Source organism: Tachypleus tridentatus, chromosome 7, assembly GCF_004210375.1.
Source record: "Tachypleus tridentatus isolate NWPU-2018 chromosome 7, ASM421037v1, whole genome shotgun sequence".
Classification (NCBI taxonomy): domain Eukaryota; kingdom Metazoa; phylum Arthropoda; class Merostomata; order Xiphosura; family Limulidae; genus Tachypleus; species Tachypleus tridentatus.
The window spans coordinates 174,759,487-174,775,448 of record NC_134831.1 but is presented as its reverse complement, the minus strand read 5'-3'; the positions used below and the strand labels follow the sequence as shown (position 1 = coordinate 174,775,448).

General features: G+C 34.6%; 1 protein-coding gene across 3 annotated transcripts; it reads left to right on the top strand.

The window, feature by feature from the left end:
• The first annotated feature begins 763 nt into the window (after positions 1-763).
• Positions 764-6,504, top strand: LOC143257294 (uncharacterized). Of its 3 annotated transcripts, none has more exons than XM_076515741.1 (5): positions 764-823; positions 2,350-2,422; positions 3,965-3,993; positions 4,591-4,785; positions 6,191-6,504. In XM_076515741.1, the coding sequence occupies exons 1-5, from the start codon at positions 779-781 to the stop codon at positions 6,212-6,214; spliced, it is 366 nt and encodes a 121-aa protein (XP_076371856.1). In that variant the 5' UTR covers positions 764-778; the 3' UTR covers positions 6,215-6,504. The 3 variants fall into 3 exon arrangements, with proteins under 3 accessions (XP_076371856.1, XP_076371855.1, XP_076371857.1); XM_076515740.1 differs by having other exon boundaries at positions 6,039-6,504; XM_076515742.1 differs by lacking the exon at positions 764-823 and adding an exon at positions 1,136-1,189 and having other exon boundaries at positions 6,039-6,504.
• The last annotated feature ends 9,458 nt before the right edge of the window (positions 6,505-15,962 follow it).

Genomic DNA, 15,962 nt, shown 5'->3' with positions numbered 1-15,962 from the left:
GTTGTCAGTTTGTGTTTTAATGCAAAATGAGAATTTTCATATTATCTGTAACTGACGAACTGAAAGTGTATCGCCCGAAACAGATGTGCAAATTTCCTAACTTTAAACCATTTGATTGTTTTATCACGTGACAAGAAATACAAGGTGAACTGGGTAATTTCAAACTCTTGCGACATAAGTTCGTATGTCATCTATTTTAATTTCCTTTTACTGCAACTGGTGTGTTGTAATCCTAAATAGTCATCATTATTTTTTCTTCTATTTTCACGATGAATAAATACACCATAGAAAACAATGCTAATTCATCATTTTTGTGTTTTGTTTCCCCGTCGTTTTTCTCGTGTTATACTGTTATGACTTATTTACCAACGCTCTCAAAAACACCGTCTCCCTTTGTGGGCTTGACAGAAAACGATAAAACTACACAGTTTCAACCTTGTTGTGTAAAACAAAACCTGGCCGCTTACAAGAAGAGGGAGAGTGAAACAGGTTACTATATTATTAATCTCCCACTTTGGTAAAGTTAGGGTTTTTGTGATATTAAAAGGGCTTTCCCCAGAAACCATTGGGTCCACCCTTACTTCTTCTATCCCCTCCTTTGTGTTAGGTATTCTATTTAAAATATCTTCTCGAAAAGGCACCTCAACATTTTCGAGACGTAAGACCACAATCACACCGCGTGTTCCAAGTCGTTTTAAATTATGATAAATGATGTTTAATTAATACAGTGTTTGAGTAATGAATAGTAGCAAAATTTGTAAAAATTAAAAATTGTTCCATGCAAATTATTGTTTTAATGTTTTTTAAAACTGGACTGATAAAGGTAAAGACTGGTAAAGATAATAACCCTACATACCTTATTTTCAAATATATTCCTCTGCCTCAACAATATTTATTTATATATGAAAAGAAGAACAGATGAGAGATAACGGTGAGAAGGGTACTTAAAGAAATGCTTTTGTTAGTTTGAATTGCATGATACTGGGCATTGCTGATGGGTTAACCCCCCTATCTCAGATGGTGGACCACTCGTCTAACGTGCGAGAGGTCTCGGTATCGAATCCGAGCCGAAGAAATAACAAAAAAATTAAAATTACTAAAAAAATAACCGGAGTCAGACTAGTATTCATTCTCAATTTTAAGATGATGCATGAGGGCGGTCCTCGTCTATGAGAGGAGGAAAAATATGGTATTTTGAGTTATTACAAAGTACCTTACTAGCAGGTCTTAACCCACTGACAATTGAGCACGATTAGATGAACAATATACTTCCTACTAACTCTGCAGTTTTGAAGGTCTGGCATTGCCAGGTGGTTAGGATGCTCGACTCGCAACCTGAGTGTCGCGGGTTTGAATCTACGCGTCTTGCCGAATCTGTTCGCCCTTGTAGCGTTATTATATGTCGGTCAAAAATTATATGTTGGGAAAAAGATTAGCCCAAGAGTTGGCGGAGGGTTGTCATGAATAACTGCCTTCTCTCTAGTATTAGACTCCTAAATTAAGGATGGCTAGCGCAAATATCCCTCGTGCAGCTGTGCGCGAAATTCCATCACGTCCACCCGTTCACTCTTTTTGGTAAGTACTCAAACTTTAGAGAAGTAACACCAAAATCACATTGTCTATAGCAAGAGAGAGGTAAGGTTGGTTTTACACGTGTCTTATCTAATCACTCTTTTAATTTCATTGGAGGATTGATATAGCTGTTTTTGCATTGAGATTTATTAGCAAACGTTCAGTTATGGAGAATTCTCGGGTTCCAATCCGAGTCGATTGGATAATGCATTTAAAATTAATACAGCGTAAAAGACAATAATGTCAGAATATTTGTTTGGTATCATATACTTCAATAGTTGTAACATAGAATTGAATAATTTATCAATTACATTTGTAAAATGCGAAGCCGTATTTCCCCTTCCCTTAAAAAAAAACTAGGCTTAACGCCACTCTCGAGAATTGGGAACGTTTTCACGTGAGGAAATATTTTTGAAACATGAATAAAGAGACTGTTTTCATACGATCATTTCACAATTGTCAGTATTTCGCTCTTGTAATGTATTTAATTAATTGTTCACGTCTGAAAGTGAGATATGACAGTACAAGTAAGAAAACAATAAGGAAATTCGAAATAATTAAATCTTTCATTGAACTATGAAACAAAATAAAACGTAAAGCTATAAAGTGTTCTTTATATTGCATATAGAAACATTAAACGACTTTTGTTTTCGATGCAGTGGAACATAATGTAATAAAATAGTGGAATTGAATTATGAGGTAAGATACTTAGTTAATACTCACCGTAGGTAACTAGTGAAAAATGTCAGGGAGTAATTTAACTGTTTATTATTACAGACCACAGAGAACAGTAATAACTATGTCTCAAGGCTCTCAGTGGAGATGGGAATAGTGACCCTGTTTTTATCAGGTGGGTAGTGCTTCAGAAATACATCTTGTACAAAAAAAAAATTAAAGGAGAGGTCTTTCCCATAGCCCAGGTATGATGAAATTAATGTAGTTTTAAACACAACACCTTACATCTTCGGTCTTTTGGGTCCTCAAAATGGTAAGTATTGTGTTCAGAACAGCTTTACGTAATTAAATCACCACAAAACACCCCATTGCACCAAACCTGTAAGGAGAAGCTCTCAGAGCGTCAGAGAAAATATACTCATCTAGAACTATCTTGAAAAATAGCGTCTGATTGTTAAATCGTCGACACCATTGAAGTAGGTTTATTGGCTGTCACCTAGTGCAACTGGCCTACAAGAAACACAAAATCATTGACAGTCAAAGTCCTTTTGGTATTCGCTACAAGTTGTTCTGTTTATTTCTTCTAACTCAGATCATTTTTGCACTAATTGTGTAACTTATGTTGTTCCATGTCATGCGACGTAATTGAAACATATCCCATTTTTAACTACCTTTGTTTAAAAAGTATACAAGCGCTCACAGTAGTATCTGAATCAATTACTTCATGTAATGTTATAACAACTTAGAAGAGATTTCTTCATGATTATAAGATATATGAGGCTGTAAATAAGTTTGTTAATTATTTTACAGATTTTTAGGGAGACTATTTAATTGAATAGACGGCAATTGCTTGTTGTAGAAATTTTAATACGCCTATAGATCAAATGTTGTAAGTAACCATAGATTTGTTTGATAATAGAAAATAGGACTAGTAATATAATAAAGGAAACATATAATCAATCTAGTTGTTTAACAGATAAGTAAGAAAAACAATAAAATATTAAAATAAAGTTGACTGCAAAAGTATGTAAACAAGGCCTAAAGCAGGATATAGGATACTGAACTCTACCACAACTTGGTAATTTACCGCCATTTTAAAATTAAGACACTAGTTAAAAAATAATTATATTCTTAGCGAACCACCAATCGATTGTATTTTAGTGTCACTTACCAGACACAATTAAAGTTTCAATTTCGGCTTTAGCTTCTTGTTATTTTTTTTAGTGTAAAGCTAAACAGTGAGTCATCTGAACTTCGTCTACTGATTTTAGGGTTACGAAATTTATCGTATTTCACAGGTAAAACAGACGGCACTGACACTTTTCGACACTTCGCACTAACCCTTAATTAAGCCAAATATTATAAACACATATTGAATAAACCAATAAACATTGATTAATAATAGTGATTAACTGGTGTATATCGTAATTTGTATTTTTAAATAGAATTATGTAAACGTTAAACTTTAATAATTATCAATAAACATCGAATGCAATTCAACATTTGCAAAAAAGGAATATATTAATCCTCATTTTTATAAGCAACAACGAGTTTCTTACGTAATTTTATCTTTTTTATTTGGGGTTGTATAAATGCTCATTATTTACAATTGATAACAAGCATCTAAAGTAATATTTTATTTTTAAGTAGAATTATATAAATTTTCATTATTGGTAATTGAGAAAACGTATCTAATGACTTTTAAAATTTATTATAGGATTATTATCTGTTTCCAGTACAAGCCGGGTGAGTCAAAACATTATTTATTTTCATGGCTTTGAAGTTATAAAACTTTAAAAATGACAGAATATATGTAATCATTTTGCTATTTAAAGCAAAAGTTAAAATCATATTTTAACAATGCATGAATAATATTTTATTCGCCGTTCACTTATTTAAGAGTATCAAAAAATAGAAAAAAAATACATTTTTTTTTAGATATGGACAAACAAGAATAAATTAATGAAACAAAAATACGCGACTTTTCTATATCATGTTTTTACCTGAGTGCTTAAAAACAAACAAATAATATAAGATAATTTTATTAACAGGCAGTAACTATGTCATTGTTGAATGTATTGACCTGGAGTCGTGTATTTATTTTGATGTTACAGTTAATAAAAGTCCGGGTAGCAGTGAATGTTAAATATTTGCTAATTGTACAAAATTGCCCTCTGGGCGGTAAAGCCAAATATTCCACCATGCTAAAAATTAGCCATTTAATAATACTAATTGAAATAATAATATAGCATTTTTGTTTAATTTAAACAAGTTCCTTAGACAATTCATGAAATTCGAACAGTATTTAATAAATGCAGTTTTCTTCTGTGTGTTTTATTTAAGATCAAGCGGTGGGATTACGTAGATGTAATCTCAGGTGGTAGTGGTGGGCAACGTGGAAATTCGCGAAGAGATTGGACATGGCAAAAAGGTGGTGGATGGAAGCACGGGTGGGTGAAATATCCAAATACAAGCTTTAAGTGCTCCCACCAGCTTTACATGCCTGGTTACTATGCTGACGTAGAGACTCATTGCAAGGTTAGCCTACAGAAATTATTCAAAAAATTGAATTTGATGTAAATTATAATACATTTTATTTGTTATTAAGTAAAATATTACACAATGGGCTAATTGTGCTCCGTTCACCGAGAGTATAGAAACCTAAGTTTTAGTGTTTTTATCCATCACATTTAAAGTTGAGTCATCGGGAGCATCACTTATGTAATCTTAATTTTTAACAATAACAATTCACTCTACTTAATTCAAACCGTCAGTAATTATTGGTTCTATCGAGTTCAAACCATCGATTATTACCGATAGTGTTGAAACTCTCAAATAACATTGAACTGTATTAGAATTTTCAGTGTTTTTCGAATGAATAAATGTTGCAATAAATAAATTTCTGTTAAACTGTGCACGTATGAAGAGATAATGGAGAACTGAAGGTCACAAGGATATTATTTCACCATAACCAGTTTCTTTACTTTTGTAATACATAAAGAGAAACAAAAGAGACACGTTATGACGACTAATGTAATTCAGAATAACCAAATCAAGTTTAAAATTTTATCTTAAAAAGCATTCTATTTGTACCTGAAGTTTTTCTGAAAAGCTTCACGAGAGCATTTTACCTGACAAAGTAAAGTTTAAATTTTCAGATATTTTTTGTTCAATTATTGGACTTACTTGATAACTATTCTTAAACATATTTACAATAATTTAAATACTAAATTGTCTGAATCGTTTTCAGTGTGGGTGCTACCATCTCTCACTTTTAGGCGCTCAGTCACATGCTGAGTATAAGGTATTCTGATGGGCTAAAACAATTCCCATTATAGAACTTCAAAAGATCGTGTATAATTTAACAGTTATTTATTATTAAAACCCAGTTGTTTTAATTTTTTTCATATTACATTTGCACTATGTTAGTTTTGACATATAATTTTGTTGCAATAAATACCAGTAGAATCAAGTGCGAAAAGGGGGAGGAAATATATTAAACGGACTGGGCTCTAATGGTTTAGCGATAAATGTGAGGTCTCGTAACAAAACGAGCAGAATGCAGACAGTTCATTGTGTAGCTTTAGGCTTAACAACAAATAAAGAAATTAAACAAAATTTTATCAGAATATAACCCAATTTCTACATTAGTTTAGTTTATTTCTTATTTTATAATTATATTATTTTTACTTTAAATTTTAAGCTATTCTTCCAAAATTAAAAATAAAACAACCTAACTAACCAATACCGCCAAAACGCCCTGGCTATCCAATACCGCCAAAACGCCCTAGCTATCGAATACCGCCAAAACATCCTGACAACCCATTACTGCCAGAACATCCAAGGTATCCAATCACGCGAGTACATTCTGGCTATTCAACCCTGACAAAATACTCGGGCTTTCCAATCCAACAAGAGCACTGAGCTATCTTAATCTCTCCAGGGCATCAAACAGCCCATCTTTTGAAACATGCTTATCAAGGCAAACATCTAGTAGAAGTGGACATGATACAAAACGTGTATATTATTAGAACGTCAGTGGAGCCAAGAGACTATAAATTTTCCAGCTACTGCTGTAACACCTCAATATGTTTGTACTTTATAAAGTAATTTTTGTTTTATTTCATGTATGTTTACTCCTTCTTACGTTGTTAAAATGTTAGGGTTATCTAAACATATTTGGGTGAAATGTTATTATGGCTGTATTTTCAAAAAGGTGTCAATAAATTTGTTTATTGGAACATGGAATCTTTCAAATTAAGTGTCGTAAAGTGGTCATACCTGAAAGAACAATATGACGTTTCAGAGTGACGTCATTTAACGATCAGGTATAAATTTCTTTGTTCGATATTGTTATCGTGACGTCGATTATCAAAACACGCAGGGGTCAGTTTTGATATTGTAATGTAAAATTTTAAATCAGTTAATTTTATATGTCAATATGATAATGTATTTGTTTCCTTTATTTGAAAACCAACGCAAATAAAACTTTACACTATATCCAGATATGTCCATATTACTTTGGAAGTACATGGTTTGTCTTGCCCCCTTGTGCTACAGCTGTGTGTCTGCAGACTGTTACGTATGAAACTTTATCCTGGACGAGTCTCCGATTTATTGTATTACGTGCGTAACGTATTATTATATCAAATAACCAGAAATTTGTATTTGAAACTTAATGAAATGTTATAACGTATCAAATTTATGATATTTACCAACAACGTTGATACAAACAATTTTCTTTTATTTAATGCAAATATATTTTAATATACAAACAAAAAAAGCAATACAATTTATAATAACGGTTTTTACTGATAGTTATTTGATGGTTTATATGTAACAGTTTTACAAATTTACAAACAATACTGAGCAACCTCGAATTAAGGCATAGACTTACAAGGTTGAAATCCAGGGCCTCAAGCTATTACTATAAATATATTACATGCAGAGTTTTTGTCTCGAGGAGGCCTCTATCAGTTGAAATGTTTAGGGCTAATAAAATTCTTAATGTGGCCATATTACTGCGTCTTATATCCAGTCTAGAACTGGATGTTTTATCGACGATCCAGGTCCACGACGAGCAAATTAATTCTGAGCTAATCTTGTTACAAATCTCGCTTGAGCTGGCCAGCTTGATTGGCTTCATACTGTTGACTTCTGATTTTTACCGACGGATATATTTAATATCCTTTCAGAAATAATAATATGTGAAATAATTCACTGAAGTTGAACGGTTTCTAATATTCTAAATCTATAAACGTTCTTGGTAAAATTCTGTATTTCCCCATTAATAAGCGTTAATTACAATTTTATCTTCTGAGGCTCATGGAACATTGACTGTAGCTGTCCCATAATTATCTTCGTCTACTAGTGATTCTTGGTTAACTGCTCTTGTACAAACATGCGAGATGTTTGAAGTTTCAACAATGTTTTAGCGCGTTTTCGTTAAACAAATAATGTTGATTTTTATACTTAAGAATCTTCTACACATTTAAAGAACAGAGAGAACTTGCGCAATATAAACCACATGCAAATAATGTTTATTTGTTTTAAATTTCGCGCATAGCTACTCGAGAAGTATCTGCGCTAGCCGTTCCTAAGTTAGCAGTGTAAGACTAGAGGGAAGGCAGCTAGTCATCACTACTCACCGCCAACTCTTGGACTACTCTTTTACCAACGAATAGCGAGATTGACCGTCACATTATAACGCGCCCACGAATGTTTGGCGAGCATGTTTGACGTGACGGGGATTCGATCCTGCAACCATCGGATTACGAGTTGAGTGCCTTAACCCACCTGGCTATGCTGGGTCTCATGAAAAAAATAAAACTGTGTTGAAACAAGTGTATATATTAAAATAGACGTATGAAGGAAAATCCGTTACAGGACTTATAACGCTAGAAACTGGTATCGATACCCATCGCGGTTAGAGCACAGGTGGCCCATCATGTGGCTTTGTGGTTAATTAAAATTAAACAAACAAAGAAATTTTCGATTCACTTTAACATCGACTCGTTAGATTAAAAAAAAAAAAAAAGCAGATATTGGTGTTCCAGCCAACAACGCCCCACATCTTTATCACCTCTCACTGTCTGCAGTCAGATGCGAAAAGATGGCTGCTCACAAGGGAAAGAAACAAGTAAAAACAACAAGAAGTAGTTGTGTGTTCTTGTATAGCACAACAGCATCAGGCTGTTTCATGTGTCCACAGAAGATAATCGAACTCTTGATTGCAAATTCACTGTTTCACGGGGAGAGACAAAAACAGAAAAAAATAATAGAGTACTTTACATCAATGGGGAACAACATTATCTGCTCAGTTTCATTTATTTTTTCTTAATCATGTGAGGCCTTTTATAAGTGTCTATAAAAGATTCTAGAAACTACAGCTAAAACAACAATACTGTCATTTACATACACATAGTACATTGTTGATTTTTACATTCGAGAATGTTCTACATCTTTAGTGAATATGTGAGACTTTCGCAATACAGCTTTAACAGTATAAATTTCATGCTTTTATAAATACATTACATGGCCAAAAGTATATGGACAGTCCTTCTAATTAGTGGGTTCGGCTATTTAAGACACACCCATTACTAAAAAATGAATAAAATCAAGCATACAACCATACAATCTCTATAGACAAACATTAGCAGAAGAATGGGTCGTACCGAAGAGCTCAATGACTTTTAACGTGGCACAATCATAGGATTCCACTATTCCAACAAATCCGTGCGTCAAATTTCTGCCCTACTGGAACTGCTACGATCAAATATAAGTGCTGTTATTGTGAAGTTGAAACGTATCGGAGCAACAATAGCTCAGACACAAAGCGGTAGGCCACTCAAGCTCACAGCAGGGGCCTGCTGAGTGCTGAAATGCATAAAAATCGTTTGTTTATAGTTACAATACTCAGTACTGAGTTCCAAAGTGCCTCTTAAAGCAACATCAGCGCAAAATCTGTTCGTCGGGCGCTTCATGAAATGGGTTTTCATGGCCGAGCAGCTGCACACAAGCCTAAGATCACCATGCACAATGACAAGCTTCGGGTGTAGTGATGTAAAACATACCGTCACTGGACTCTGAAGCAGAAGAAATGCTTTCTCTGGAGTGATGAATCACGCTTCACTATCTGGCAGTCTGACGGATAAATCTGGCTTTGGCAGATGCCAGGAAAACGCTATCTACCTGAATGCATAGTGCCAACTATAAAGTTTTGTAAATGAGAAATAACGGTCTGGGACTGTTTTGCATGGTTTGGGCTCTTTAGTTCCAGTAAAGGGAAACTTTAATTCTTCAGCATACATTAATATTCTAGAGAATTGTGTGCTTCCATCTTTATGGCAACAGTTTGGGGAAGGCTCTTTTTTGTTTCAACATAACAATGCCACAGTGGTTTGTCAAGGTTGGTAAGAACTTCACTGGCCTGCAGAGAGCCTTGACCTCAACCCCATCGAACACCCTTGGAATGAAACGGAATGCCGACTGCGAACCGGGCCTTCTCGACCGACATCAGTGCCCAAACTCACTATGCTCTTGTGGCTGAATAAGAGCGAATCCCCGCAGCCTTGTTCCAAAATATAGTGAAGATTCTTTCCAGAAGAGGGGAGTCTGGTATATTAGCAAAGGGAAGACCAACTCTATGTGAATGTCCATGATTTTGGAATGAGATGTTTAATTAGCACATATGGATTTGATGGTAGGGTTTCCACATACTGTTAGACAAACATCGATATTATTTGATTGTTTGTTTTTGAATTTCGCACAAAGCTACTCGAGGGCTATCTGTGCTAGCCGTCCCTAATTTAGCAGTGTAAGACTAGAGGGAAAGCAGCTTGTCATCATCACCCACAGCCAACTATCAAGCTACTCTTTTACCAACGAATAGTGGGATTGACCGTCACATTATAACGCCCCCACGGCTGGGAGGGCAAGCATGTTTGGCGCGACGCGGGCGCGAACCCGCGACCCTCAGACTACGAGTCACACGCCTTACGCGCTAGGCCATGCCAGGCCCATCGATATTAAAATAAATATATAATAGTAAATTCATCACATACAACAGACAAAGTATTTCTCATGGGACCTCTAAAATGCCATCAACAATATATCCCACATTGGATAGAGATCATGACACAATAATTATGGCTTTCCATACAGGATCTTAAACATGTAGCCAACAGAGAAAGTATTGGAATCCAGCGCATTTTAGCAGCATACAAAGAAGGTATTCTGTATTAAATTCTGTATTTCCAGATTAATAGGCGTTAATAACAATTATAACTTCCGATGCTCATAGAACACTGACTGTAGCTGTCCTATAATAACCTTTGTCCATTACTGATTCTTGGTTAACTGCTTTTATACAAACACGCGAGTTCTTGAAGTTTCAACAATGTTCTAGCGCGTTTTCGTAAAAGGAACAGTGATGATTCTTACACTCAAGAATTTTCTACAGATTTCGAGAACAGGCGGAACTTGCGCAATATAACCCACAGGCAAAAAATAAAACTGCGCTGAAACAAGCGTACATATTAAATTACACGTGTAACAGAAAATCCGTTACAGAATTTATAACACCAGAAACCTGTATCGATACCCGTGGTGGTTAGAACACAGATATCCCACTGTGATTAATTAAAAACAAATAAACAAATCGTCCATTCAGTTTAACCTCATCTCGCTGGACGACATGATTAAGAACTAAAATAAAATTTGAGCAGATGTGAGTGTTCCAGCCAAGAACGTCCCACATCTTTACCACTTCTCACTATCTGCAGCCAGATGCGAAAAGATGGTTGCTCAAAAGGGAAAAAATAAGTAAACACAACAAGAAGTACATGTGTGTTCTCGTATAGCACAACAGCTTCAGGCTGTCTCATGTGTTCACAGAAGAGAATCGAAGTTCTGATTTTACCATTGTAAATTCACTGTTTCACTGGGAGAGACAAACGCAGAAAGGAATAATAGAATACTTTACATTAATGGGGAACAACATTACCTGCTCAGTTTTCATTTATTTTTTCTTAATCATGTGAGGCCTTTTATAAGTGTCAGGCAAGATTATAGAAACTTTAGCTAAAACAACAGTACTGTCATTTACATACACATAGTACATTGTTGATTCCTACATCTGAGAATATTCTACATCTTTAATGAATATGTGGGACCCTCAGACTACGAGTCACACGCCTTACGCGCTAGGCCATGCCAGGCCCATCGATATTAAAATAAATATATAATAGTAAATTCATCACATACAACAGACAAAGTATTTCTCATGGGACCTCTAAAATGCCATCAACAATATATCCCACATTGGATAGAGATCATGACACAATAATTATGGCTTTCCATACAGGATCTTAAACATGTAGCCAACAGAAAAAGTATTGGAATCCAGCGCATTTTAGCAGCATACAAAGAAGGTATTCTGTATTGAATCAAAGGTATGTCAGCAACAGACAAGTTATATTATACTGAAACCTCAAACATGTCACCTGCAGACAAAGAAAGTATCCAATATTGAAATCCTGAATATGTCAGAAATGTATACATTTGAGAATACCGTGGGAGTTATTTGACAACTAAATAATTTATTTCGAAACTGCTACATATCCTGAGAAAACATCTAATGGACTTTGGAACATGCGAGGACTAACTTACTTGAACTGACCACACGTGTATCTTAGCATGCCCACTCGTTGTGTTTATGGAAAATAATTTGTTATTGTTGTTTCTACATCTTAATATAGCAGTTTTATTTTCTTAAGGTATTGTAATCAAATACTACCCAGTCAGTAAATATATTCTTTCTTAGCTACTAAGGGTAAGAGAAAGTCTCACGTAAGGATGTCTTTAAGTATGTAATGCTACTCAAAGCAAACACACCATTATTATAAATATCCTCCTATAAATACGCTCTGAAGTACTGGTATTGTCTCCATACAGAAAACAATTAGGACACCTGCTGAGGTACTTGAGCACGTGTGCCAAATTTAGCACCTCTGGCATTTGAGTGAGATAAAATGGCGTCCTTAGATTCTGAAGGGTACAAGCAACACCAAATGTGATACCATATTCGAACTCAATGACCCTTAAAACCTACTCGTAGACATGCATCGTATCTGGTTGACCTTCTGGGGTCATTTTAGCGCCCTATGACACCCCCCACATTGCATAGATAAGGACGCCACATTGTCAGTGCAAGTTCTAGAGCTGTTCCCCACATAGAGGAAGCAATAAGCTTCTAGACTCAAAATGTTGAAATTAGGGGTTTGATACCATTTGTGGCTAGAAAACAAATAGTTCATTGTGTAATTTTGCGGTTAAAAGATTATCAAAAAAGAAAGAACAACAACTAAACAACAGGAAGAGAAACCTAAGAACCAACTTTGCAATTACGGGGTAAAACATTAGTCGTAATGTGCTGCCATCTAGTTAGGGTCAAATAAAACAGTTTGTGAAATACTTTGGCAAAGATATGAAAAGTGTGTTATATTGCTAAACTTTCTTACTTTGATTCTGATTTGTTTTACGTTTAAAGACACTGGTTTAAATTTTGTGATTTAGTTTCCTTGCAGAGGTGTTTATTTACAAAGTATGAAAAGAGAAATAAATTAATTGCTTACAGAAAAAAACTATAAAAACACATCACGGGCTAATGCTAAAAAAATTGAGAGAGACAGAGAGATAAATCTTCGTTTGGTTATTTTTCTTGTTCTACAACAACAAAATGCTTGTTTACTTTTAAGCCAAAACCTGCTTATGTGGCTGCGCTGTTGTCACCATAGGAATCGAGTCCTGAATTTTATTGTTATAACCTTTCAGGCTTACCGTTGAACCATTATTAACATGATCATGAAAAATATTGAAATGAATATTTGTTAGAAAGTAAGAAAAATGTGTAATTCCTTGTATTCTAGAAACAAAAAAGATTCACTTTTAATATTTTAACAATTGGAATAACGAAATTATTGAATGTAGATGACAGCACAATATGTGTAGCACGTTGTAAATAGTCTAATGATCACAGATTTGATTTGTAAAACAAAGGGAAGTATGTCTGGTTGTTAGAATCCAATCATAAATAGATGGTAAAAAGAAATGACTTTAGGTATCGTAAGTCCTGTCTCTGATAACTTAAAGTAACTTTGGTGTGTTTGTCGTATAGCGAAAATCGAACACTGAATTGTAATGCTATAAAACTAAAGATTTACCGCTGAGTCATCAGGCTGAAATGTACTTTACTAATTGGTCAAACATTAAAATAGGTACATCAACATATGGTCCAGAAATATCATTGACGCCGGTGTTTTGTATTACAACTGGCCAAATCGGATATACCATGGATACGACTGGTCAATAGATTAGTCAGATCACATGAACTACAGACACTACTGGTCAATATGTTAGATAGCTCGAATGTACTGTGAATACTACTGGTCAATACTGTAAATACAATTGTATTATTTCTATTGGAGTGCACTAAATACAATTGTAGTATCTGTACTCTGGAGTTTAAGTACAGTTGTAGTTTCTGTACTATATCATTGAGAGGCATGGCTATGTATATGGATGTTCCCCATTATTAATTGTAGGAATAAACAGAGAAAGATGCCGTACAAGTAAATATATTTTTCAAAGTAATGATGTTCAGAAAATAACAACATTTGAAGAAAAGAGGTTGAGAAACGTGTTGTCCGGCGAGTAATTTGAAAGTGCGGTATAAGCGAAGATTTTTTTAAAGCAACAATGCTTATAAACAGAACAACTTAGGACATTACGTCAGTTAAAACACCGAAGGATTTCAGTTATGTGTTTAAATTGAACAAATAGACGCTCTCAGAGTTAGAGAAGATTACCGAAGCTAGAAACTAAAATCGAGAATACGTCTCATGAATGTGAAACAAAATCAGTTGACGTCAGCGAACTTGTTAGGAGATATAGAGACTTACATGTTTAACCTGAAGACCTCGATTAATGAGACGACGCTATAATCGGACCATTGTTCTTGGTTGGTGGAGGAAATACTTTACATGTATAGAGAAGAGGTCATGACGTCAGTTAAATACCATGTCCGTGTTAAAAAGAGAATTAGTAATTAACTGGAGGACATAGGAGTTCGTAAACAAAGTTTGACAGTTTAATGGTGTGTCGGTAAGAGTTTTTTCACGAAAGAAACTCAGAGAAATAGTAAACAGGAAACTAGCTGTTTCTTTGAGTAAGCCGATAATCACCCTTTTACTGATATAAAAGGGCTGGTAAAATAAGACCAGTGAGACAGTTAGCTACTCATCTAAGTAATCCCAACAGCTGAGTATCTGAGTCAGAATCTTAATGGAAGAAAAAGATGTCTTCATACCCAAGCTCTTGGTTAGTGTTATTGATGCAATTATTCCATAACACCAGTCACCATGGTAATAGAAATAACTGACGATCTATATATACATATGTGTAGTGTAAAATGTTTGAAGTATAAATAAAGTGTTTTACTGGACGTCCCGGGTTCGAGTCTCTTTTGTTTCAACAGTGAAGACTTGAGTTCGTGCCTGAGTGCTCCATTCGTCACGACATCATCACTTAAAATAAATTTTGCACGTGACAGCAGTTAGTATTAGTCGAAGCTCCAACGGCTAAACCGATTCAACTCACTTGGTCTGCTCGTAGGTCAGTCGACGACCTCGTCACGTGACAATTGTAAATAGAATTATAGTGCTTGAACTATAGAGCTATAAATATGATTGAAGTGTCTGTAATATAGAGTTGTAAATACAATTGTAGTGTTTTGTATTATACAGCTGTAAATGCAATTGAAGTTATGTAATTTAGAATTCTAAATACAACTGTAGTATTTATGCTATACAGCCATCAATACGATTGAAGTGTCTGTAATACAGAGCTGTAAATACAGTTGTAGTGTTTGCACTATACAGCTATAAATGCGATTAAAGTCTGTAATATAGAGTTGTAAAAGCAATTATAGTGTCTAATCTATAGAGCTATAAATACGATTGAACAGTCTGTAATATAGAGTTAATTGTAAATGCAATTATAGTGTTTGTACCGTAGAGTTATAAATACGATTGATTCTGATCTGGCAGATCGATATGCAAGAATTAACTGACAAAAGTTCAATACTTCTACAAATGAACCAGTAAAGTTAGCTATCACTAATCACGTGGTTTGTTCCCAGGTGTAGAATAACAATGTTTGTGTAGATTGACGTATAAAATTAAACAGTTTCGATCCCTCTATACAGTCAGTAGCATATGGAAATTTTCTGGTTATGTTGATCTACCAGCAAAATTACCTTTCATTAACCAAGTGGTTTGTTCCCAGGCGAAGAATAGTATCTCACCCTGGATCAAAGTAAATACGATCTAGTGTGAAATATTATTTGTAAATACAATTGTAGTATCTATTCGATAGAAGTATAAATACTATTGAAGTTTCTGTAACACAGAGTTGTATATATAACTGTAGTTGTCTGTAATGTCTTTCTGCAGAACTATAAATACACTACAGTTGTATAGAAATGTTACGTTCTATATATTTCGGAAGCAGTCAAATCACACTGTTGGACAAGATTGTTATCCAGGAATACAGGCCAGCATTTGATTGTTCACTCGCGTTGAAATTGTTCAGAATATAACTGTATCAAACACGTTCAAGTTTTTTAAATGATCTACAAAAACATCGACCCAAATTAG

Coding starts and splice junctions, on each gene's coding strand:
- LOC143257294 (XM_076515740.1), top strand. CDS start 779: ATGCAAATTATTGTTTTAATGTTTTTTAAAACTGGACTGATAAAG. Junction 824..2,349: donor TTAAAACTGGACTGATAAAG/GTAAAGACTGGT, acceptor TTATTATTACAG/ACCACAGAGAACAGTAATAA. Junction 4,786..6,038: donor ACGTAGAGACTCATTGCAAG/GTTAGCCTACAG, acceptor AAAACGCCCTAG/CTATCGAATACCGCCAAAAC.